Raw genomic sequence first — 25,043 nt, forward strand, 5'->3', positions numbered from 1 at the left:
TAAAAGCTTTGAGTTTTAATTAAAAGAGTAAAAAAACAGAATAAAAAGCAGAACAAAAAAGGCATAGGCGTAGAAAATAGTTGTACATTTTTCATGGCTGGAGTCCAAGATGGTGGCTGGAGACAGACTGCACTATACACTGCGCAGCATCCTCAGGTAAGTTTACTCCCCCTGCCGTTCTCATTAACGAAGACCAGCTGTGCCGAGCGTGTGGAACAGCTACAGTAAGCTGAATCGGGCATGTTTTAAACAGGTAAGACATTGTGTAGGGTGTAGCTCAGCTAGAGACATATGGTGGGCCTATTAAATAGACTATAATTATTATTTATTTTTTTAAAAAGTCATGACTTGGCAGTAGATACAGGTTCAGGACTATGTACAGTATAAAACAAAATTCCTATTGTGACAGTCAACCTTATTAGCAGTTTAGGAAAAAAATAACAACAGAATGTACAGCAATGTCTTGACTTGACACAACCCTTATGTAGCAGCCCTTGACACAACCCTTATGTAGCAGCCCTTGAATTTATAGCAGGACATGGGGCTCACCGTAGACTGTTAGTATCTTAAAAGCTTTGAAAGTGTCACTATACTCACACACACCCCCACTCCAGGGAAGTGTCCAGAGTGGGTCACAGACTGTTGCATAGCTTTTGCGCCATTCATTCAGTAGTGACCCCCCCCCCCCCACACAAACACACACACTCTTCCTCATGCTACAGGTTGGCCTTCCACTGCCAGTGGGACAACTTGAACTGGAGGTTCACCTGAAGGAGCAAAGAGAGAAGACAGCAGTGAGAATAGAGCATGGCACTATCCCTTACAGTTTTTTACAACTGTTTACACACGTTTTTCAAAACTCTGTGTCTATTTTTCAAAACTCCACACAAAAAATGCCTCAAATCTCCAGCAAAATGACACACAACATTCAAAATGTCATAAACACATCATTAAAGCAAACATTCGCCTCACATTATAAACACTTTTGTCATAATCTCACATTTTGGATACATCATGTACACACTGTTGCTCAAAACCTAAAGCTCTTCTGTCTTTCATAGGCTTTATGTATGTATTTCTATACAAGAGTGAAAGTTACGGTATCTACAAAGAGAAGTTGAAATACACAGTAAAAATGTAAGCAATATTGAAACCAAAAATAGTGATTTTCTCAGTATTTTACAGCTAACAAGAAAAAAGCAAAGCAAAATACAATGACCACCAGATGTACATGGAGTTTTGAAAACACTGATTTTGCCTAAGACGGAAATTACTGACTACTATCAAATTGCTTTGCTTTTTCCAAAGAAAAGTGTGTGTGTGTGTGTGTGTGTGTGTGTGTGTGTGTGTGTGTCCCTTTCAACTGCAGAAACAAACAATCCTAAGCGTTCCTAAGGGATTTCTGGAGCCACAGAAAAATGTATTGAGCTAAAGTTTTACATAAAGTCGACTTTTTGGAGAACATTACTGTAAGCTAAAGTCCAATCACTGTAATTTTCCTTTCAAAGTATCTGCATTGGTTCTGAATATTTTAACCGGAAATCCTCTAGGAGCAGATTGAAAGGGTCTATACCTATATAGAGAGTATGTCTATTCATAGGCCTATACTAAGGTAATGATTGGATGGTGTTCAGTAAAGTAATGAGTGTTTACACAGAGAGAGAGTGAAGCACTGGTGATTTAGTGTGGCATTTTGATGGGTTGTGTTTGAAAAACGAAATTAAGTTACTTCCTGTTAGATTTGTGTGTGTTAGGTAGAAAATTGTGTGTGGTGTTTTGCAAAAATGTGTTTTAGTACATTGAAAACTGAGTCAAACACTGAGAATTAGTGTATGGTTTTGCAGATTTGGTGTGGGGTTATGATGTTTGGAAGACATATTTAGAAAATTGTGTGACAAGATTTAGTGTGTAAGCAGAAAATAACTGTATTAGCCCTTATTACCCTTCCCCACTATAGTGTAAGTTAAGAATTGAGATGAGAACATTGTGTTGAGACACCCGTGGAGTCGTTTCAAGAGATGACCTACGCAGATATCACTCAGCTCTTCTTCATGTAGAGTGTCTTAAGCTAGTCAGTTTGAGTAAGCATGAGCTCTGATAACGAGAAAAGTAGACGATTCTATCAGAAAGAAGGAACTTGTCGTTGTTATATGTGGCACTTTTTTCAGTAGCTTGTTCTTCCTGGTTAGCCTTGGTGCATTCAGCTGGAAGTGCTTGTGGTCAGTTCTGCTAATGTTGTATCTGTCGGTTCGCCCAGATATGTATCAATGGCTCTGCAAATTTGTTGGTTTCAGTAAACTCGTGGCTTCTGTTACCGCCTGGCTCTGACGGCAGATGAAAGATGTTGGCGGCAGCAGTGTGCTTTGAAACGGTGGTATTTGTCTATCTCTACTCATCAGCTCCTGACTCGCCCACCCTGATTCCCTGTAACCTAATTAGGGTGTTAAGAGTGCGTGCAGGCACCGTTCGAAACGCGGAGCGGGCAGCTTTATCCCCTCCAGCGTGAGCTGGCCCTGTGGTATCTGACAGGAAGTTGGCATGGCCGTGGAAGATGGAGCCCCACAAAGAGCCTCATTGTCTGAAGCGGAGATGCAGAGGAAGCGCCACGGCTGTCCTGACTCCCGACGTCCTGATGCATGAGATGGAGAGTATGCACCTCACACACACAGGGCTCTCTGTTTGTCACTGTCACACACACACAGACATGCACGCACGCACACACAACCACACACACACACACACTCACACATACACGCGCGCACACACACAAACACACACACACACTCACACATACACGCACGCACACACAACCACACACACTCACACATACACGCACGCACACACAACCACACACACACACACTCACACATACACGCGCGCACACACAACCACACACACACACACACTCACACATACACGCACGCACACACAACCACACACACACACACTCACACATACACGCGCGCACACACACAAACACACACACACACTCACACATACACGCGCGCACACACACAAACACACACACACACTCACACATACACGCGCGCACAGCACACACACACAAACACACACACACACTCACACATACACGCGCGCACACACACACACACACACACACACTGTGGGGTGTGTTTCCTTCGGATGGTCTCCAATGGGGCCACAGGAAGAGGAGGCAGCACTGCTGCCTAGATGTAAATTCCAGACAGGCTGGGCAAGAGACTGACAATACCAAATGGTATCCATGACAACGCCATGTTCATTACTTTTAAACAGTCACATGGATGGGACATATCTGAATGAGCCAGCTGGAGCTTCTCCAGCTTTCCACAAGCCACCACAAACAACACTTAGGCTACACACAGAGTAATATTCAAAACAAGCACAGGGAACCTGTCTGTACAACACTTGTAACATTGACTGACTGTTATCCAAAGTTATAGTTTTTGCCCATTGTTTACACACTAAAAATGAATCTTCTGCAAAACATTGAGGTGGGATGGGTGGATTCGGTACACAGGGCGATATTTTCCCCTTTGCCTAGCCCAAGAGGACATCCCTTGCGTTTTGAATGGACCTTCATTTTTGGTTTGTTTAGTGTACATTCTCTTACAGTATTGCATTGATAACTGCGATTCTATTTTTCTTTATTTCTGTAATTTATTTCTGTATAAAATAATATCAAATTTTTGTTGCAAAAAATGTCAGCTGATTACTGCAGAAATTCTACTTTTGAGTTTCAGAGAAGACTGAGTCTGAGAAAATGACAACACAAAAGAAACGCAAAGACCGCAGTGTTTTATATAAAGCACATCAGTGTGTTGCTGTTGATCTGAGAGTCATTCAAATGGTGCATATGTGTATGGTTTTGTTGCAATTGTGCTACAGTAAGTCTTATTTGTCATAATGAGCTAAATTCTGCAAAAAGTGTGTAAGCAATAGGCAAAAACTGTAATACAGGCAAGATTTATCACATCAGTAAATCACACCCATGTTGTCAGTGGCCATTACAGGTCACTACTTTGCTCTTGTGGTTGAGATACAAGACAGAACAGAAACAGAAAACAAAACACAGAGAAACAAGGAACAGCAGCATGAGATCACAAGAAAGGTCATACCACAGAGACCACTTATGCTAACTGTACGAAAGCAATCACATATCCAATGAGCGGAAAATCCTCTCTAGAGAGTGAACAGCTGAGTGGACTAAACCGAAACATAAACAGTGAAGTAGTTTTGGTCACCTGTGGTCAGTAGCTGCGCTGCCTTTCTGTCCTCGTTGATGTAGAGGGCCGTCATGAGGAAGAAGAGCCCTCCCAGCACGCCTATGAACGGGCAGATCAGAACACTGTACTCCAGACTGCGGAAGCGCCAGGTCAGAGAGTCTGGGTCGTATTTACTCAGAGCGTCCGAGATCTGCAGAGACAGAGACAGAGATGTCTCACTGCGTCACTGAAAGAGTGTGGAGTAGGTCTACCGGTCATTTTTTCAACACATAGCCCACATAGTTTTATGGTGTATATACAGTATAGTGTAGTGTTATATGTATAAAGTCACACTTTAAAAAAGTGCCCATGAAGCAATTGTCTGTCACACTGCCCATGTTCCACACTGTAGGCTATTTCCAAAGTATCTTTTGTTTTTCATTACTGACAGCCAGGCATGACAGCTGGTGAAAGCCAACAGTAATATTTGGACTTACCGCACCCAGCAGATAAGGGCTCCCAGCATCACCAAAAAGATGGCACACCATGATTTGCAAGGCCTCTGCTGTAGCCCTCCTTGTTGGCACAACAACATACTGAAACACAATGCAATTCAAGTAAAGTCATGCATGTAAAGGTTTCACTTGGACGCTGTTTTACTAGATTTCGTTTGATAGCCAGGGAAACCAGTTACCAGCAGGATGTCAGCAAGAATGGCCCAGTTTAGTGAGAGAAGAGTTTCTCCAATCCCAATGAAGACCTAAAACAGATATAGATGACTTCAGTTATCCCCAAAGGGAGATGATGGGGTTAGAGCAGCAACAGTATGGCGAGACCAAACCACATTAGAATTGTACAACCGCAACAACAGTGTACAATTAGGATCAGTCAGCGATTTCTGTAGAAGAGGAAAGATCGGCGCTGGTGCTTACATATGTTGCAGGGATGCTTGTCGATGCCAGTATGATGGCTATAAAGAAACAGGGAGCAGAAGCCAGCATGCCCACCGCGCAGATCAGTGGGTCAGCATTGGGCACTCTGTCTCGAAGCCGGCCAGATATCCAGGTGCCCAGGGACACACCCAAGATTCCTGTCACCACAGTGATCGCCCCAAATATATAGCTTTAGGAAAGATATGGGGGGTGAAGGGGGGGTATGCATTACAACAAAGCGATAAAACACGATAACCTGATAGAGTTATACATACAAAGATAGATAGATAGATAGATAGATAGATAGATAGATAGATAGATAGATAGATAGATAGATAGATAGATAGATAGATAGATAGATAGATAGATAGATAGTCTTTAATGTCCCCAGGGGGGAAATCATTTCTACACATCATTCCATCTTCAACAGCCAAGAATGTGAGTACAGCACCACATATGACACATATAACATGTAACACATGGCAGCACATACAGCCTGTGACATATAACATGCAACATGTATCCATTCGGCTTGGGTGTCACCTGTCAGAGGAGTCACAAGGTTCCTTCTCGCAAGGAGGTCTGAGGCCCATGGTCACCCGGGCTCGGGACAGAAACGTGGGCGTCCAGAAGGCCAACGCCCCCGTGACAAACGCCATGGCGGTCACGCCCAGCGAGGACCACACAAAGCTCCGACTGAGCACCAACGGGAGAGAAACACCCCCAAAGAAAATCAGTCAGTCCTCCTAGTTTCCATTTTCACCGCTATAAAAAGTGTAATGCTTTACTACACTAATGACCACACTAACTTCCTCAAGAGGTACTTGATGTCCTCCAGATAGGATGTCCGCTCGATTTGCACCCCTCCCTGCAAGTCGGAGGCTCCCCTTGGCGGGTTAGGGGTCAGAAAGAGCAACAGCACCAGTCCAAACGCTCCAAGGATGGGATTAAGCTGTAAACAGAGGCCCAGAGCAGAGAGGTTTAAGAGAGGCTCGAAAGAGCCCTCTGTCAACACACTGAAAGTGAAAGTCAGAATAACCTGATTAGACTACTCTTATTGACATGCTGCTGACATCTGAGTGACTAGCTTGAAATGGAGATGGAGGCTGTTTGTGTGTATACAGGAAACGTTGCATGTGAATCTGTGATCGGAAGAGGAACCTTACACTTTGCACTCAGTCTAAACAGAAATGATGAGGGTGAGCTAAAAACATTTCAAAAAAGGAAGAACATCTAAACAAGCCAGAAATAATTGCTTTGCGTAAACATCTACGTCATGTGTCTATGTAATTATAATGCAGTCTTACCCTAAGCGCCCAACTCCAATCTCCTGTGGCACTGGCAATTGTGGATCCGACAATGTATCCAAGACCACTAACAACCAAAACAAAGAATTAAGGTGAAAGTTGATCCACTTCTATCCTCTCCCTTCAGTTAGCATTTGGTACTAGGTAGCATCATGCAGACTACTTAATGTCCTCTGCATAGACTACACTGCAAACACAATGAGGTAATGGCAAAAAAAGCCTTATAGACCCTTTCAATATGTTCCTAGAGAGTTGGAACGCTGAAAACCTTTCAATATGTTCCTAGAGAGTTGGAACGCTCAAAACCTTTCAATATGTTCCTAGAGAGGTGGAACGCTCAAAACCAGTGCACCAACGCAGATCCTTTGAAATGAAAATGAATCAAACTTTAGTGTAGTGCTCAACAAAATGTCGATCATCGTTTTTTTTTTAGCTCAATGTTGTTTTTCTGGGCCACCAGAAATGAATTAGGAACACACTTGTTTGTTTAAGTAGTTGAAAGGGTCTATAATTAACTCCCAATGTAACTATAATACATGTATAGACTTTAACACATTAACCCTTAAGCAGGGGAGTTTTGAACATTCTAACAGAATATTTTGTTCCCCAACAATGAAAGTTTCTAAAATTCCATGTTCAATTCAATGGACCTGGATATTCCTTAGAACGTTATTTCCAACATTTCCCACTGGTGTGATGGTACTTAAGGGTTAAAGCTGCAAAGCCCCCAGACCTTCCGACAGGAATGAAGATGTAGAAGAAGGAGATCATCAGGGTCCTCTTAGAGTCGCTGAAGAGATCCCCGATGATGGTGGGGGCGACGGTGCAGTAGCTGGCCTCTCCTGTCCCCACAAAAGCCCTCATCAGCACCAGCACCCAGAAATACTGCCCAGATAAACACAAACGCAATCAGGCACACTGGGTTCACATTCAGGGTCCTATTCCCAGACTGAGGCTTGTAATGCTGCAACATGCAGGTATTTCTGGGACTGTACAGCTTGTGTTAGCATGATTTTATCTGCCACATTGCATGCTGTAAATGCAATGTTGGGAGATCTGGTGAAAGAGAACAATGTCTAAAATCTTTGCAGAGTCTCTGTGAAGTCAGTGGTTCTCACTCAGCTTTTCCATTTGTTAGCAATTCTACATGTCATGGGAATGTGTGTTACTTGTTTGATATTGTTAAAAAAAAGTTTGCAAATAACTGGTTTTTGAGTAATTGTGGCTGTTTATGCACAACTGTGTCATCTGTAAATGAAAACACTTGCCAGACTTTATCTAAAATAATTCATGTCAGTGTTACTGCACATTATGTGAATCATGGGCAATAAAATTAGGAAATTGCATTATGCATCTTGCTTTTTTTGCCCTGACGTCACTCAAGTTTCGTTAGTACCGATTTGGTGACGAAAGAGCTGCCAAGTGTGGTCCCAATCCACACAGCAAGACCAGCAACCATGATGAGCTTCCTGTTGTAGCGATCCCCGAGGTAGCCAAAGACTGGAGCCAGTAGCATAAAACTGCAGATAAAAACTGTAAACACATTAATATTTTATAAGAGAACTTTAAGGCACATTGCCAATGGAGCCATGTGTGAGCTAAGATGTTTTCTTGATGCCCAGTATGTGTATACAATCTTATTTACCGTTACTGTATATTATTCATTATTCATGAGAGCATTAAATGATCTCTGATCATTAATTGTCACTGGATGTACTAAGGTCATTCTGGATTATGTCTAGCATGCATTCCCATTCACACACTAAATTCACTCAAATGTGTGGACTGCACCACTGTTATTAATCTATAGAGCCCACATCTGATAAACCTTGAACATGATAGGGTCTTTCTCCTACGCAAGGAAAACACTGCTCCTACAACTTAATTTCTTTCATCTTTGCCACTGGATAGCAGTGTGTTGAGCTGGTATTTCCTTGTTATAGTGGCATGATTCACACGTTCCTTCATCTCCTGTACTAGGAGTCTACTATAACCAGTGAAAAACAAACCCCACAGAGAAGCATGATTTGGGTGAATGGTGGGAGGAATGTTATGACGACAGATGATCGGCATTTTGAGTTGGTGGTACGTTGCATGACCTGAAGTTCCTGTTCTGAGTAATTGTTGATGCAACCTACACAACCGTGATTTCTTAAGACAAAATGGTTCATTACCTGTTTGCAGCAGGCCAGATGTGCTGTCGTTTATACCAAAGTAGGTCTGGATACTCTGAAGTACACCTTGAAAGACAACAAGACAAGTACATGGCAGGTGGACTAAGCACATGAGCTTGTTGACTTCCACCATCAAATGCATACATATTTCATGGGAGAGATATACCCCCTAATTGTGAAGATGGCAAAGTCAAATAAATAAACTGTTGAGTGTCACTTCTTCACCTGCGATTGTGTACCGGTCCATATAGTTCAGTAGATTGACATAGCACAGTACAGCCACGGCTATGTAGGCTCGTCTTGGTGAGATTTGTGTGGTCTCCGGTGAGTTGTCCACTTGGCCATTGGCAATGGTTCCATAGTGGGGAGTCCCTTTTGAGTTGGAACGGAGGTGAGTTTTCTCGTCACGGGAACTGGTCCCTGCAGGGGGGCCAGTCTCCATGGCAGACCACTTTGTGCAGCGCTGGTAGCACACAGGAAGAGGAAGTCAGAACGCATAGCTCAGTTATAGTTCTAGTATACGTGGTTTGAAACTAAATGACTCAATGGACTCCATTTGCTTTTTGATTGCTTTTGTGAAATGTTTGTGCAGCTACTCTTTGATGTTTTTACTGAAAGCAGGAGAAGAACCTCTCATTAGCAGCCATAGAAGTGTCCCATAGTCTCATGTTGTCAAATTGTTTTAGCCTGAAAATATAATTGATAGTTTTTCTACTATGTGCCACAAAATGGTAATTGAAAGAATCCATTGTTCATAGGGTGTACTTACTGTGCGATATAATGTGTGTGTGTGTGTGTGTGTGTGTGTGTGTGTGTGTGTGTGTGTGTGTGTGTGTGTGCGCGTGTGCACAGAGAGAGAGAGTGTGTTTTTGATTGTCACTGTCCTCTTAGCTCTGGTATAATGCATACAATTGCCCCACTAACAGAGACAATTGGCCTTTTGGCTAAAGACTTTCACCAACTCGACTCCTCTGGGACAACTTGTGACCAGTTGTGACATCACAACCCAGTCTTAACCCAGTCCTCTATGTACAATATGTGACTAAGGAGAGAAAGTCTGAAGAGAAAAATACGATTCATTCTTTTAGAGATTTTAGACCTTTGTGTGGTTATGGTTGTGGTTAATGTATTTATATCATGTCTTTAACTCAGTTAAAGACTCTGGAAACCTGTTATCCACTATCCACTTAACTATTTTTACAGAGAAGCTTCAAATGAGTTAATCTCATTTGCTAAGGCACTTCACATAAACTCGACATGGGCTGTGCAATCCAAATAGCCGAAGATTTTTTAATCTTATTGTGTGACGGACTGGACAAAGAGGACAATGACAATCTCACGTGAGACCTATTCATGAGAATAGTCTCCCCAATGGACATCAAAGACTGTTTTCAAAAGAGATATAAATTGCATTATGTAATTACATGATAAGAACAAGAACTCATGTTCTGGATAGTGCTCATTTCGCTAACCATACAAAATCTGCATGTATCCAATCATTTGTGTCAGTGATAAGTAAAATATATGTCACATTAAGTTATTTAATACATAAAATGCCTCTGGCCTATATGTGTTTGCTGAGAGGCTGCTTTTGCAGAACTGTGTCTCCATAACAATTGAACTCATTATGGACGCCATGGCTCTCCACAACAACGAACAATGTTGAACAATTGCTTCAATTCAGACCTGCAAAAGAACTTGCTCTGTCCCTGAAATATCCATATCCGTTCGACTAGTGTGAATTTAGAGGGGAAAGAGTTACAGGCATTACAGACGTTTCCAGCCAAAAATAATTTTTAAAAAATCAGAAAATCAGGCATGCTCAAACATCTCAGGCTATAATGGAACAAGATAACTATACCTACAGATGAATGATGCCAGGAAATCTTGATCTGTTCATTCCATGTTATTCTTTTGTGAGTTCTTTCATTCCTTTTTCATCTGTGTTTTTATTTTCTCAGTAGCTTCTGTAGCTTCTTTAGAATTTAGTAGCAAGGGCTGTGTCACTGATTTAGAACAGGAAGAGCAAAACCTAGAATTTCGGTGACTTATAACTGCTGTTATCAAGTTAAAACCCTGTCCCCTCCCCTAGCAAGTCACACGCTTGAACACAGTTCCACATTGTGACGTATTGTTGACCACAAGCCAGCAGCCCTTTCTCCGGTTTTAACACTCACTGCACAGCACTGAGGTGGTGATGTGGGACTGTGCAACAGCCCTTGACTCTCAAGACAAGTTAGGTCTTACTTAATTTGAGTGTGCAACGCTGTTACTGAACAAGAAGTCTGGTAGTCTGTCTACAACACATCTGTTCCTCTTCAATTTAGGGGAAATGCAAGAGAACATCTTAGAAAAGATATAGGTTTAACTAAAGTGCTTTTTTATTTACTGTGAGGGTATATAACTTTAAATGGGAATCTTTTGTTATTACTATAGATATGTGTTATACATATACACATATTGAGGCCCTCGTTTACAAGGTGTATACCGATAGTTCTATCTCGGTGAAAGACATGAAGGTGAAGTTCATGAATTGCAGAGTGAATACATAGAATGTCAACTTCTTGAAAAGTCTCTCTATGGTTGAGACATCTGGCAGAATTCAACATCCATTAATTTAAAAAAAATCTAATGGAGACAGGGTTTCTGTTTGTGCTTCATGGTGACACATGGTCAAGAGCCGGTTTGATTTCGAGCCAGCCATATGCTGGTGTGGACCTTGGAAGATGAGTGTGTGATTGTGATTGAGAGTGCTATTTCCTGTGTTGATGAAGTGATATTGTGAGCATCAAAAGCTTCTCAACTTCATCCTTACAGCGCTAAAGTGGGGTATAGGGACACCACCATTCATCAGTTGGAATGATGCCATTAACTTGATTTTTCATTACTACTGTAAATCTTTAAAATCGTTTCAAAAGAATGATGCAGATAGGATGTGGAAGCTTGAAATAGTAAAGATGCAAGTATACAACAAAGCAGACCAATAATTCCATAACATCAAGAAGATCTAACCATCTTTACAGCAGAGATACTCCACCCCCATCTACTGGACAGCATTGGCACAAGGAGACTCACTGTGTTCTTAAAGGAACCGTATGTAAGAAATGTATTTCAACTAATCATAAAATGGCCCTGATATGTCACTAGACATTAAGAAATCATGTTCATTTCAAATACTTATATCACTGACAACAGTAGTCTGGCCAGGATATTGTCATTTAAAAAGTGAAGTTGCAGCCCTCAACTGATGTTGATGTTGTGTTTTGTCATGTCACGTTGTGTTTTGGCCTGATGTGCCACCCTCTACCTATCTACTAATCACAAAGTCAGTAGTGTTTCGGCATCTGGGTTGGCAACCTCGAGTCAGGAGGGAGGGGGAGGGGATACACCGCTCTACAGTAATTTGAAAGTGATTGCAGTACCAGTTTTGGCCACAATCTTACATATGGTTCCTTTAAATACTCCTTTAAGCACATTATAACTTTACATTACAACATTTATATCATTATCAATTACTTTGTAAATGGAAAATAACTCTTTGAGAACTTTTCTTCTACAAGTTTATAGGACTATATGAAAAAGTGAAACCCCTACATAATGTGCTTTGCATCATGCTTTCTGCATCAAGCTATTTTCTGATTAGCTTCATGATAAATTTAGACCTTTCTGGCAAAAGGTTGTTGTTTGTTTGCTGATGGTTGTCAACAGCCAATCAAATTACACCCCTCTCCATGCTCTTGAAACAATTTTTTGATTGATGAAGCCCTTTCATCTCCCATTTATAGAGCCAAAGGTTTTCATGAACAAAAAAATAATTTCTTGACACCCCAGAATGTGAGAAGTTGTTCAGCAAAAAGTGTAATGAATTATAATCAATGACTTATCCTAATTGCACAATAAAAGTTAGCCTGTATTTAGGATTATAAACTCTGAAGACAGTGGAATATTCCAGGCATCACATGCAAAACATTACATATTAATCCATCCGTATCACTATATGAAACAAAACCCCTTAATTTCACCCCGCCTTACCTTTGACCTTAAAAACCTTCTATAATTAAGCAGTTTAAGAAATGTGCATAGATTAAGGTCGATTAAGGAGAAAAGCTGAATTTACCCTTTCAAATCACCCTTAATTTCCCCCCATATACTGCAGAAAATGAACACTGCATTGACATTGCATCCACAATGCCAACTGTAATGAAAATATTGAATTGTGACATATTCCACAAATATCACTTTTGGGATATTTTTGGATAGCTGTTCCACACTCCTCTTTATTTCTTTTGTAAATAAAATTGCTAAAACATCAGCATGGCACCCTGGCACAGAGGTGTCCTTGAGTACTCCTTTAAGTACATTAGGACTTCACATTACAACATTTATAACATTATCAATTACTTTGTAAATGGAAAATGACTCTGAGAACTTTTCTAGTTTAGGAGGAGGACTATAGGAAAAAGTGAAACCCCTACATAATATGCTTTGCATCATGCTTTCTGCATCAAGCTATCAAGAGATTCATGTGTAATTTTGGTTTAACAAAGTACTCTGAAATTTAAGCTTGTAAAACATGTGACCCAAATCTCCAGTGGGAGGTCTGCCACCTCACCCTGCATGTCACTGGAGCTGCTCCCAGACCTGTAATATTCTACTCTGGGGCACATACACAAGATTTCTGTGTGGCATCTGAATGTCTGAATAATAAGATGACTAACATTCATCTTGACTGAGATTATCTTGTTTTACTGCAGCAACAAGGATCCGGTGTGGATTCACTGTGACAAACTAAGATTACAAGCTGTGCTTTGAACTGAGTTATACTGTGCAATGTGACATACAAAACAGAGTGAATAAAATGGTCAGGTCTTCACAAACAAAATAAGATCAATTGAGGGGTTAAGGAAAATCATAGCCATATGTTCCTTTATGTGTCGATATTATATTTCTGAAGTATGAGTAACAAAATGTAAATACCTTAAGATGCTTGTCAGTCATATTCCACATTTAGATTGATGAACATTCTCATTTTATCCTTTGCTGGAGCTTATGCAACATGCACAACCTGACAAATGGATGGACAATCATGAGTTGGGATACTTTGCATTGAACATGTTATTTGTTGCTGCTGGTAATAAATTAGGTTTTCTCCAGTTGCATGCAAGTTGGGATCAGCATGTAGGTATAAATTGCATTGGGCTGGCTGGACTGGGATGACTGCTCCCACCACATTCCTGATCCACACCACAGACTGCTAGATGACATTTTGATTTAGGCTATCAGACAATCCCTCCTACCAGCTCACTCTTCAATGTAATTGTAGGCCTAGAACACCATTACATGAAACCATTTAAAATGTTTTAAACAGCATGACGATTCACAAATGATTGATGAACATGTAGGCCTGCCATAAGACACCATCAGATATAGTTAGCCTAGGCTACTCTAGGCCTACCTGTCATCAGGCATGTGTCTACAATGTAATGAACTTTTAAAATAGGCCTACCAGTAACACCGATCTGTAGCTATACTGATGCCCTGATCATCATCTTAGTTATTGTGATTTTATTTGACTAGGAAGTTAAATTGAATCCACCTGTTTTACAGACCTAAGGTTCAGCAATTGCACCTTTGAAACGCTACTAGGTGCTCTCGAGCAGCCTGTTCTCGTGGTGTCGTTGGTTTTTAAGCGCATGCTCATAGTCGAACAGAATGTTGAGCAAAACGGACTAGAAAAGACAGACAGGCATTGGCGTTTAAAATTAAACTTTACTATTTTCGTCTTAAAGCCAACCTTATTTTCTCATTTGTAGTGTGTAAAACAATGACGGAAACCCAATCGGCGCTGTTACTCAGGAGACAGTTGGCAGGTAATTCTTCTATGGCTCTTAACCAGATAGCAATTCTAGCTAATTTTAGTTAGCTAGCTAGTAAAAGACTAGCCTACAAACGACTGTTAGCTTGCTAACGATAATAAGTTAGCCAGCTAACTTTGTATATGTCTCTTAGCAAAGGGTTAGCATTATAAGTTGTTAGCCAGTTAAATTGTAAGACTCATAGCAGATTGTCCTGGCTAGCTAACGTTAATCCAAATCGTTGGCCCATTTCTACATGCCTCTTTGTTTTGCTTGTAAACAATGCAATGCAGGGAGAATCAACAATTTATACATCATTGACGTTAACATAGGTGGAAACGTTAATTCCGATTGGTGTACATTTATATGTTGCATATCTAAGTATATCTAACAAATAGCTCGTTACGTTGAGTTCATTGAATCATCAATCTTTAACGTTAACGCTACTTTGTTTGGTGTTTTATCTTCTACCACCGAAGTTTGTCTCTGCTAACTTAGCCGGCAGCTGCTCTGTGTAACATTAAGTAGGGTTGTCGCTGAAGTTTAACGTTAACGTTAGTAGCTAACGCCAAGCCAGAACACTTAACGTTAGGCGAAGTCATTTTAATTAACGTTACATAAAAATGTTAAAATACATGTAACGTTATGGAGCTATTCCTGATGGTGGCAGTACCTAGCTGAAACCATTGGGCACCGTTTCCTTTCCTTCATATGGGAAATGATAATCGTCTCACCAAGCTGTTGTGTGACAATTCAAATGGCATGATATTTTGCTAGCTAACGAATTCTTCAAACTAGCTTGTGAAGCCTAGCTAACGTCGGCATTCGCTAGCCATAAGCTGTCGGTGTTGGCTAACATTGCTTGAAAACTGGCTATTCCGTTGACCTAAAAACTGTTAACCATAACTGCTACCCAGTTATGACTTGTCACCTGCTAGTTAATGATGTCAGATAATTACTGTGACATTAGGTAGTTGTATCCTAACATTGCTTGTTGACCAGGAGTATTTCACTTGGTTTATTTGCTGTGACGTTAACGTTACTGCGTTGTAGACAGCAAAAGCAAAACTCGGTTTGGTAAGTTGGCTAGCTACATCAAAGTGTACTGCAGTACTGACATTTGGCTTAGTCTGTACATTGGCATTTACCAGCCAAATAACGTTAGCCAGGTATGTTGCTTGAGATACCAGGAGCACTAAGCAATTCACCTCAGTCTGTTTGTTTTGATTTTGATTATGTTTGTAAGTTTTAAAGCCCCACCTAAATCATGTGGAAGCCAGTGCAGATATATTTAGCTCTACGCAAGTCTACATTTTCTATGTTGTAAACTACAGAAGTTTTTGATTCTAGAGTTCGAGTAGACTAATATGGCCATATGATTCAGCAACCCCGTCAAGCTCTCTGCTCAAAAATGACATATTTTGGGCATAGGCCACGCATAGACGACTCAGTAGGACACAATAGAATTGTGTGGTTGCTTATGTAGCAGCTCAAATATGCCTGACAAAATGCTTTGCACTAAACCTGAGTTTGGGTTTTGATATTCAGTTCTCTCTTCAGATCTGTCAGTATAGATTAGATGCAGTCATGTCATGCTTCAAGACAATCACTGCTTGAAAGCTGAGCCATAGGCAGTTCTTGGGGGTGCGCGGATTCAGGGGAGCAAACGGCTCACACAGCGCACCCCCTGTGGATCCTCCAACAACTGGCCTACAGCTTGGCCCCCCAATTTGAAACGGTGTGGAGCCGCCACTATTTGCCAAATGGACCCAGAAAGGAGATCTTGCACAAACACAGGGCAAATTAATTGTTTTATTTAGTGGATTAAGATTAGATTGCATTAATAATGAAATTGGTCATTAATCTGTCTTGACAATTTTTTTTTTTTTTTTTTTTTTACTATCTTGACTATTTACATGATTGTCTCAAATCGTTTTTGCCAATGATCATTTGAGAAATCTTGGTTGTCTGTGGAAAGAGACCTGTTTTCACATGGATTCCAAGCTGTCTGTGCAGTGTTTCCCCTAGAATTTTTTCCAGCAGCGGTTTTTTTTTATCATACCTTTGTGTTTCTTTTGTGGACATTTTCAGCTTTCTTTTACATTATTGGTTAAAAATGATAGAAGAAAAATGAAATGGCACAACCCAGAAAAAGATTATTTACAATTTATTTAAATTTGTCTTAATGGCAAAGGGCCACACCCAATCTGCGAGCACTTAATTTTTCTGGGCTTTTCAAAGAACATCTCTAAGGCTCTTTGGTAATTATTGAATTGAATTGTTGGGGGGCCATTAATGCTGACACGCATGCACGTAGCCAGATGCTCTCCTTGTAGTCTATTTCTCAGTCCCAAAACAACAAACCCCATATATAAAAGTAAATTCTCACTTTTCTTCTACATCACTCCCACAGTTACCATACAACTCACTCACAATTAACTCGAAAAGGACCTAGGCTACTTGATTGAAGTGCGACCGTTCGTCTCACCGTCAAGAGAACGCTGAAGTTATGAGAACACGTCTTTCTGATAAGAGAATGTAGGTTCCTATGTCTAATGCGCAAGCGTAGAAAAGGTCTGTTTGTGATAGCCTATTATAGCTAAGTGGACAGAATTTAGGCTATCATTATATGCCAACATATGCTCATATTTCCTTTAACTATCAGAAAGTTTAAACAGGCCTAGACTGTGTTCGCCCTAGCTTTCCCATGCAAACATTACATGTAGCCCCACGCTAACGTTACAAGTCTAGGCTACAATTGCTTGGTAAGACCATACACCTTGTAGCACATTGGTTTACTCTATTGCATTATTTACGTTTTAATAATTTGTCGTTGAATGTTGATGGAGGCTCATCTTTGGGAAATCAGCTCTCTGGATAAAATTGTCAACCGGAGCAAGAGTTCTCAGAGTTGAGCGACACCGGACGTAAATCCAATCAGCAGAAAGAACCGCGATCACAACAGTAGGCTAAATCGCAACAAACTTTTTCCCCCCCATGTTAAATTCATTTCGGTAATCATGAATTGGTTTCTTTTATTTGATGTAGGCTAGGAGAGGAGGATGCATGTTTCACATTAGTGTCAATGTGTCAAAGCAGGCTTTGGATCAGAGGAATTGCTCAAGCTTAACATATGGCATAGGCTACAAAGCGAATTCACGGCATACACAGCCAGTGATGAAATATAACTAATATCATTTTTTATTGTCACCAGGCCTATAAGTAGGCTATTTATTGTGTAACCTACAAGTGAACGATGACACCATAGGCTACACTGTGGCGGAGCAAGACCCCATCAGTCGGATAGCTAAACAATGTAACCGTGTTCAGAACGTAGGCTAGCCATATGGGCTGCAGACTTGTCTTTGGGCTTGTAATCACCTGACACATCATGCCGCATATATGTCCTGAATAATGAGAGGCTAAGTGCGGATTTGATGCACTTAACTTACTCAAGACTTTCAGAAAACAATTTCGAGATGACGTTGGCCGTTGTGCTTTTACAGTGTGTTAAGTGAATCTCGTGATATTATGTTGCAGCGGCGCTGAAAATCCAGCGGCGGCGCTGCGCCGCTGTTAAATACACTGTAGGGGAAACACTGCTGTGTTCAAAAGGCTATTAACTGTGCAAAACTATTGTTTCACACACACACACAGACAAGGTCCTCTGTAACATTTGTGTCAAAATGTCAGCCAATCAGGTGTCTCTTTTTTTCCAACCAGTTAGGGCACTGCGGCTGCACTTTGTGAACATGAACAGCCATTAATATATTTCAGTTGTAACACAATAACATGAGATGTGTAAGAACTTGAGTTAAGAAAAAACATGTGTTTTAATTTATATAATCTGAGCCGAATTTCCCCATCCTTTTGGGTCTAATTGTTTTGGGACAAAACATATCAAAAGTGGTCCATTATTGTGTTACAACTGGCAACCACAAAATGGTTGTATTATGAATGTATACAGACATAGAGAGATACCAGTGTCTGTTCACCTCAATAACTGTAAAGAAGGTGTAGCCTAGCCTTTGAAAGAAAATAAACTTCCATATCATAATTCTGATGTGACCAGCGACAGCCATTGGTTGCTTACTAAAGTGCCTCAACTTGACTCCTCTGTCTGTCATTGTATAAAGCCTGCCCCACAACAGACAAATGATTGCAATTGGCCTGGCCATTTTCAGCTGAGTGGAAATCTGTTGGAATGGGAGAGAGGCCAGATATATATGCCAAATGAAATGAGCTAACAGATTTGTCTGGTTCCCAGGCTAAAGCTCACTAGTTTTAGACCAAAACTTCTTACATCAGTGGTGATGTTGACTCAGTTCCGTGTTGACCTCTCAGTTCATTTAACAAGCACACAGAAAGTATACAAGCCTCACATTTAAAAAAAAACAAAAAAGTACACTAATACAGATTATATTGTATTTTGTTTCTCCTTATAGAACTAAATAAGAACCCAGTGGAAGGATTCTCCGCAGGTTTGATAGATGATAATGACCTTTACAGATGGGAAGTTCTAATAATTGGACCTCCAGACACACTGTAGTAAGTATGACCCATTTATAATAAATTGCCATAGACTGTATTGATTTTGCCATTTGAGGTTAGATGTTCAATTTGTTATTATTTTTGTTAAGCACTGGCACTAGTTAACATGTGGTGTTGTTGATGCATTCAGCGAAGGGGGAGTGTTTAAAGCACACCTCACATTTCCCAAAGACTACCCGCTCAGGCCTCCCAAAATGAAATTCATCACAGAAATATGGCACCCAAATGGTAAGAGCTTGTTCAAGTACCCTTTCCTCCCTGGATTACCTACCATGGACGTTTGTTTTGTTGTAGTCCATTCCTTCAAATAGCTAAAAAAAATATTGAGTTCTTACTTAGGAGATTGTTTTTTTATGAGATTTTTATGTTAATCCTGAATTATCCAAGTATCTTTTATTTGTTTGTTCCATGTTTATATTTTACTGTCAACTTTGCCTGCCCTTAATGCTCCCCTTCTCTAATTTTGTGCTCACAATCTTGTTTCCAGTTGACAAGAACGGTGATGTTTGTATTTCTATTTTGCACGAGCCTGGGGAGGATAAGTACGGCTATGAGAAGCCAGAAGAGCGCTGGCTCCCCATCCATACGGTGGAGACCATCATGATCAGTGTCATCTCTATGTTAGCAGACCCCAACGGAGACTCCCCCGCTAATGTGGATGCTGCTGTAAGTCTTTACAGACTCTCTGTTAAAAAAAAACATAGCAGGCAACATAGTAAAAAATGAATAAATATTCCTTGGCCTCAACCCTGTACCGGGCATATCTTAAGCAGAATTTTTCTGTCCAGTCCATTGGTTGGAAATGCTGCAGAAGGGTATAGGTGGAAAAAGGGTCATGCTCCTACACCGATAGTGCAATACCAGACATTCAAGGTGTGTAGTGGTCATGAGATACCATTTTGCCTATTATAAATTGGCATGCACTCAAAATGAGTTTGAAGCCATTATTTTAGTTTATTATACAGCTCTTCACAATGGTAATAGAAAGCTCTATTGACTTGAATGGGATTTCCCAACATTCTACGGTAAAATAAATTCATGTAATTACCGCTGCAAACATATAACTGCCGCTGTCAATGGCAACAGGTTTTGTGCTTCTGATTTATGTCTTTCATATCACACCGCTAGTATTCCGTTCACTTTGTACTTTTGATCAAGCAACGTGATAACGCATGGCTCTTACTGGGCGTTATGGGGAGGAGAAGGCAAGAATAAGAGGCTGAGCTTTTTGTTGGTGGTCCAACTTGAGCCATCTTTGAATTTTCAGATCTTGAATGGAAATAAAACTTTGTGGATGACGTGAGAGATTTATGGGTCCAGATGAAGTCTCCGTCAGAGCTCCTATACCCTGAAGTATGCATGTCACGGCCACTCTCTACAGGCGTGGTAGCTGTGCTGAATATCACCTGGGGCCCATTGCACAAAACTAGGATAAGGGATTAAGCCGAGATATCTTGGTTATCCTGGCTCAATTTATCCATGATCCGGTTGCACAAAAGCGGGATAGGGGGCAGCAGGATGTGTTATGGTATAAGTCACCATGGCGATTTATTCTGTGGAGCTAGCCTGCTCCAGACCAGGTTAAGTTCCAGGATCTATTTAATCTCATCTTTTATCTCAGTCAGCAGTCACCGCAAACGGAAACCAATAGTTATTCCACTGTCCACTACACATTATCACATATAACTAGACCCACTGTCATTATTTAAACGTTTGTGATCATTAATTAACTTTTACATATCGCCATTCCCGACCGGTCATGCGACAATGTGACGTCACGGGACCACTTGCAATATTCTCCTAAACAGAGGTGTTGCTGTTGTGAAAAGGCTATCGCTACCTACTTTACACCGTAGAAGAAGCAATGAAGCCGCTACTAGTTGCCATGGTGAATCTGTGATCGGTGGCGGGGTCTATTTGAGGGAGCCGTGAGCACGCACTTATCCAGGATAGGTTTCACCTGGCTTGATGAATCCGTGTCTGCTCATCCTGGCTTGGTCTTTGTGCAACCAATTAAGCCTGCACGCTCTTGTTTTGGATTCATTGAGCGCAGCTCAGTAACTTATCCCGGATGTCTTAATTCTGCTTTTGTGCAACGGGCCCCAGGTCTCCAACCAATTTGGTATTCACAAAAGCACTGTAAAAAACTTTGTTTTGTAAGGGCTTATTAAAGGGGCCAAGAAAGCACAAATAGTTTGCCTACAGCAAGCAATTGGAATAAGAAAGAAAAACACAACCCCTTTCATTCCAATCAAGGTGTAATTCCACTACCAGTTTTGATTTGGAAGCAAACGTCAGCTCAGTGGGAGGAAGATGGGCGGAAGTACAGGTCGGTGGGGCCAGGCTAGGGTGCAGATCCCAAATAGCAAAATGTGTGCAACTCAGGGTAATGGCATATATAAATATAATGCATTCGTTTGAGAATATTTAGGCCACTTGTAACATTGCCTTCATAAACATTAGCTTGCTTAGGAACTGCTTGATCGAACAACACATTCTTTGTATCATGGTGGTGGATCCACAGGAATTCTCTTCTGTTCACCCGGGAACTTTGCTGACTTATTATCTTTATTTTCAGCACTGCCTCTGCCATTGTAATCATATATCAGTTTGCCTGTAATCACAAAACCTACCGTTTCCATGTTGGTTAAACTGTTACTTTAATTTCTGGTGTGATGAATGAAGTGTCAAGAGGTTTCGGTTAAAGGTTTTTGGAGTTTTAGCCACTTGCACTTGCAGATAGCCACTTGTGCCACCCTGTGTGTATGCATTGCGTTGTGTTGAGTTGAGTTTGCCAAGTTCACCAGGCAATAAATAATGACCCTGCAAAGATTGTAAATGCAGTCTATCCAGTGGAAGTAGCATGATCATATTCAGAAATATCTTTGTTTGCATGGACAGGACTGGGCGATGCTGTGGAGGTACCCTGTAATCAGTCCTGTGTGTTTCTTAACATTACAGAAAGAATGGAGGGAAGACAGGCATGGAGAATTTAAAAAGAAAGTTGCACGCTGTGTAAGGAGGAGCCAAGAGACTGCCTTTGACTGATGGTAATCCAGCAGTTTGTAGCTTCACAATTTTTTTCAGGGTAAGTAAACTGTACTTTTACCTGTACTGTTTTACAGTTCTGTGTCTTGTGACTGTCCTAAACTCTGGACTAGTTAAAATGCTGTTGAATGCCTTGAATGCCTTATGTCCCATGACATATATCCAGTTATCCCGGAAACAAGAAATGCTATTTTCTGATTGGTTGACAGTTATTTATCCTGTATATTAGGACACCTGTAAAGTAGATCTGGTAAAAAAGTAAAATAACTGCAGGCAAGCTTTGTAATAATAGAATTGTAACTAAGCTTACCACCCACTATTACTTCTGTCAGTTCAGTTTTTAGTGTTTTTAAACTGAACCGCATGTTTCCTTTCTGTGCTATAAAGGCATGACTGTTGCCTCTATACATGAGTGGCAACCAGGGGGAGGAGCAGGATAACGGCCCCTAAGGTGTCCTGATATACAGAATGAGTAGAATTGGCCAAGGAAACTCCACTCCAGTTTGCATCAGGGAGTTCTTTGCCTTCACATCGTCCATTAATTCCGTATATTGGGTCACCTCAAAGACAGTTATCCCTTACTTGATCTGCTCTCCGATCAGAATGTCACTTCCAACAAAACCCACGTCCAGATGACAAAGGAGAATTATGTGCATTTTTAGATTGGTGTTGACATAATTTCTCTGGTCTTGTTGTCAGGTCTCCAGCTAAGGAACAACATGGCACTGTTTTACCTGCATTCTACCACCCTGATGGATTTGTCTTGACTGAGCTTCTGCAGAGACAGACAGGGCAAAAAAATAGACTGCAGTAGAACACATGACCATCACACATGCTGGCAGAGGCCAAGCAAGTGCCAATATAATAAAAGCAAAGAAAAATAAAACAACAAAGCATCACTCACTCTCTCTAATCGTTGGAAGTGATACAGCCTTTCAGGAAGCAATTGTAAAGACCTGTACATAGCACAGACTTAAAAAAATGGATGATATAAGGTAAGACTGAACCTCTCCATCCAGTAAAACACTTAGCACCAAATAATATTTAGTTAGGTTTTGAATCCTGTAAATTCTTGAGAGTATTCACATCCCTCCTATCGACAAAGACTTTTAGTCATTTAGTAGTGTGCATTAGCTCTGTCACAGGTGCAATGAAAGCCAACATGGTAAAAATTGAGAAGGGTAAGACTATTTTACTTTTTTATGAGTAGATTCCCACTATTGTGTAAGCTCACTCATTCACAAATGCTAAGATGCAAAGCCACTTAAATGGTCATTTTGTGTGATTAGTAAAGAGAAGTCCATCGATACCTATAGCATGCCTTGTTATCTTGGACACATTCTCAATTAACACTTCAGGTTAAAACAAACACACAAAAAAAACAGCAAATGGCCCGAAAGCTCCTGTCAGTCATCAGTTAGTGGAGTTGGTTCGGTTTGAAAGACCTCAAGGCCGCACCCAAACCGGGTCCAGTTGTTTGGGGTGCCTCTGGGGAGCTGCAGTGCACATCAGTGGTAATTCATGCATGTTTGAGCTCTATTGGTTTCATTTGGTTTTCTTTTTAAAAGTGCCTCCTAAGGAATTGCCTGGCTGTTACACACCTGCATTGAACAGACGTTAAAAGGGTGTAATATGTCAGCAAATTTGCTATACACCCCGAGTGTGTGTATGTGTGAAGAGTGTGTGTGAAGAGTGTGTGTGTGCGGTGTTTTTTTTTTTTTTTTTTTTTTTTTTTTTTCATTTTGTTTTATAACCCTTTGTACCAGCATTATGATTATTGAAATGTTGTTAATGCATTGGTGTAGCAATAATCCCTTGCCTATACCTGTACTTTGCAGAGCTTTTTCATTTTGTGTGGTGATTTGGTAGCATTTATGCAGCATGCTTCAATAGTAGGGTTTTCTGGCAGGAGTTCATGTGATTTTTATTTTAAAAAAAAGAAGAAAAAAAAGACAAAAATATTGTCTGGATGAGTGTGTTTAATTTACCCTGTACCCCTTTCTCTGACCCACCCCACCCTCCAACCTTTGTGTTCTCAATTTATTTTATTCTGGCTCTGGTGGACTACTGCAGTTTATGTTGCCTAATGTACAAAGACAAAAATACTGATGTATATTTTTCATGTTATGAACGGTCACCTTCTCTAGTGAGTTCTTCTAAAATAAAAATTTTCCAGCATGTTTGTGTTTTTTGTGGCTCCTGGACATGTGTAGCAAAGAAGGCTTACTTTAGTCACTGCTGTGCAGTGACCCAATAGTACTTCATCAGCAGAACCATGCCACAACTGGTGTCTGATCAATCATAGTCATGAAGGTCCTGTGAACAAGTCACCAGAGAGGGGTGAGCATCATCAGCACTAAATGAAATTGCCAACTTGGAGAACACTGCCCAGCCATGTAAACATTTTTGGAAGCCCGTTGAAACTGAACTCAACTCTGTGCACCCTCTTCAGAGCAGACCACCTGACTTAATCTCGTCCAGTCCTCTACCCATGTGTGAATCCTAAAGGGCTTGGCTGTGGCTTCCTGAGCCTTAACTCAGCAAAAATGTCTAATTGAAATGGAATGTGGAAGTGTCTCATAGCAGTGCCATGTGTGAAGTCAATTTTGATCGATGTAACTTGCCAAACATGTCACTGCACCTATTGGTTTACTGATCAGGTCAGATGTATGAAATAAGTTATATAAGATACATTATTTAAAAGTAGTGCATTTTTCTGACAACAAAGAAATCTTCTGATCATCTGTTGAGAAAGATAAAGGCCTACAATGTGGAATGTGTGTGTTTTTTAGGGCAAGCATGTTTGTGTATTAGCTAGTTTTGTTAAGCTATAAAGTCATAGCTCATTTAATCTTTAATATGTACTCAAGGCCAAACCCTGGATCCAATGACAAAGGTGTTACGTTATCAGTATATCACTGGTTCTGGGGGTATTCCAAGTACTGGTTTATCCAACCTGGGTAAGTTATGG

General features: G+C 40.7%; 2 protein-coding genes across 5 annotated transcripts; one reads left to right on the forward strand and one right to left on the reverse strand.

Annotated features, from left to right (window-relative positions):
- On the reverse strand, positions 1-16,298 carry spns3 (spinster homolog 3 (Drosophila)). Of its 4 annotated transcripts, XM_048234756.1 has the most exons (14): positions 15,147-16,298; positions 13,596-13,683; positions 8,844-9,081; positions 8,619-8,684; positions 7,841-7,977; positions 7,178-7,329; positions 6,445-6,511; positions 5,947-6,089; positions 5,681-5,833; positions 5,138-5,327; positions 4,900-4,965; positions 4,703-4,801; positions 4,245-4,416; positions 1-767 (listed from the first exon to the last, which is right to left on the reverse strand). In XM_048234756.1, exons 2-14 carry the CDS (start codon positions 13,623-13,625, stop codon positions 712-714), a joined length of 1,569 nt encoding a protein of 522 aa, XP_048090713.1. In that variant the 5' UTR covers positions 13,626-13,683; positions 15,147-16,298; the 3' UTR covers positions 1-711. The 4 variants fall into 4 exon arrangements, with proteins under 4 accessions (XP_048090713.1, XP_048090722.1, XP_048090732.1 ...); XM_048234765.1 differs by lacking the exons at positions 13,596-13,683; positions 15,147-16,298 and adding an exon at positions 10,484-10,660; XM_048234775.1 differs by lacking the exons at positions 13,596-13,683; positions 15,147-16,298 and adding an exon at positions 10,480-10,660.
- On the forward strand, positions 14,308-24,250 carry ube2g1a (ubiquitin-conjugating enzyme E2G 1a (UBC7 homolog, yeast)). Its single transcript, XM_048234795.1, has 6 exons — positions 14,308-14,488; positions 18,919-19,021; positions 19,155-19,252; positions 19,512-19,690; positions 21,986-22,112; positions 22,772-24,250. Exons 1-5 carry the CDS (start codon positions 14,443-14,445, stop codon positions 22,070-22,072), a joined length of 513 nt encoding a protein of 170 aa, XP_048090752.1. The 5' UTR covers positions 14,308-14,442; the 3' UTR covers positions 22,073-22,112; positions 22,772-24,250.
- Positions 24,251-25,043: the final 793 nt, after the last annotated feature.

This window comes from Alosa alosa, chromosome 2 (genome assembly GCF_017589495.1).
Source record: "Alosa alosa isolate M-15738 ecotype Scorff River chromosome 2, AALO_Geno_1.1, whole genome shotgun sequence".
NCBI lineage: Eukaryota > Metazoa > Chordata > Actinopteri > Clupeiformes > Clupeidae > Alosa > Alosa alosa.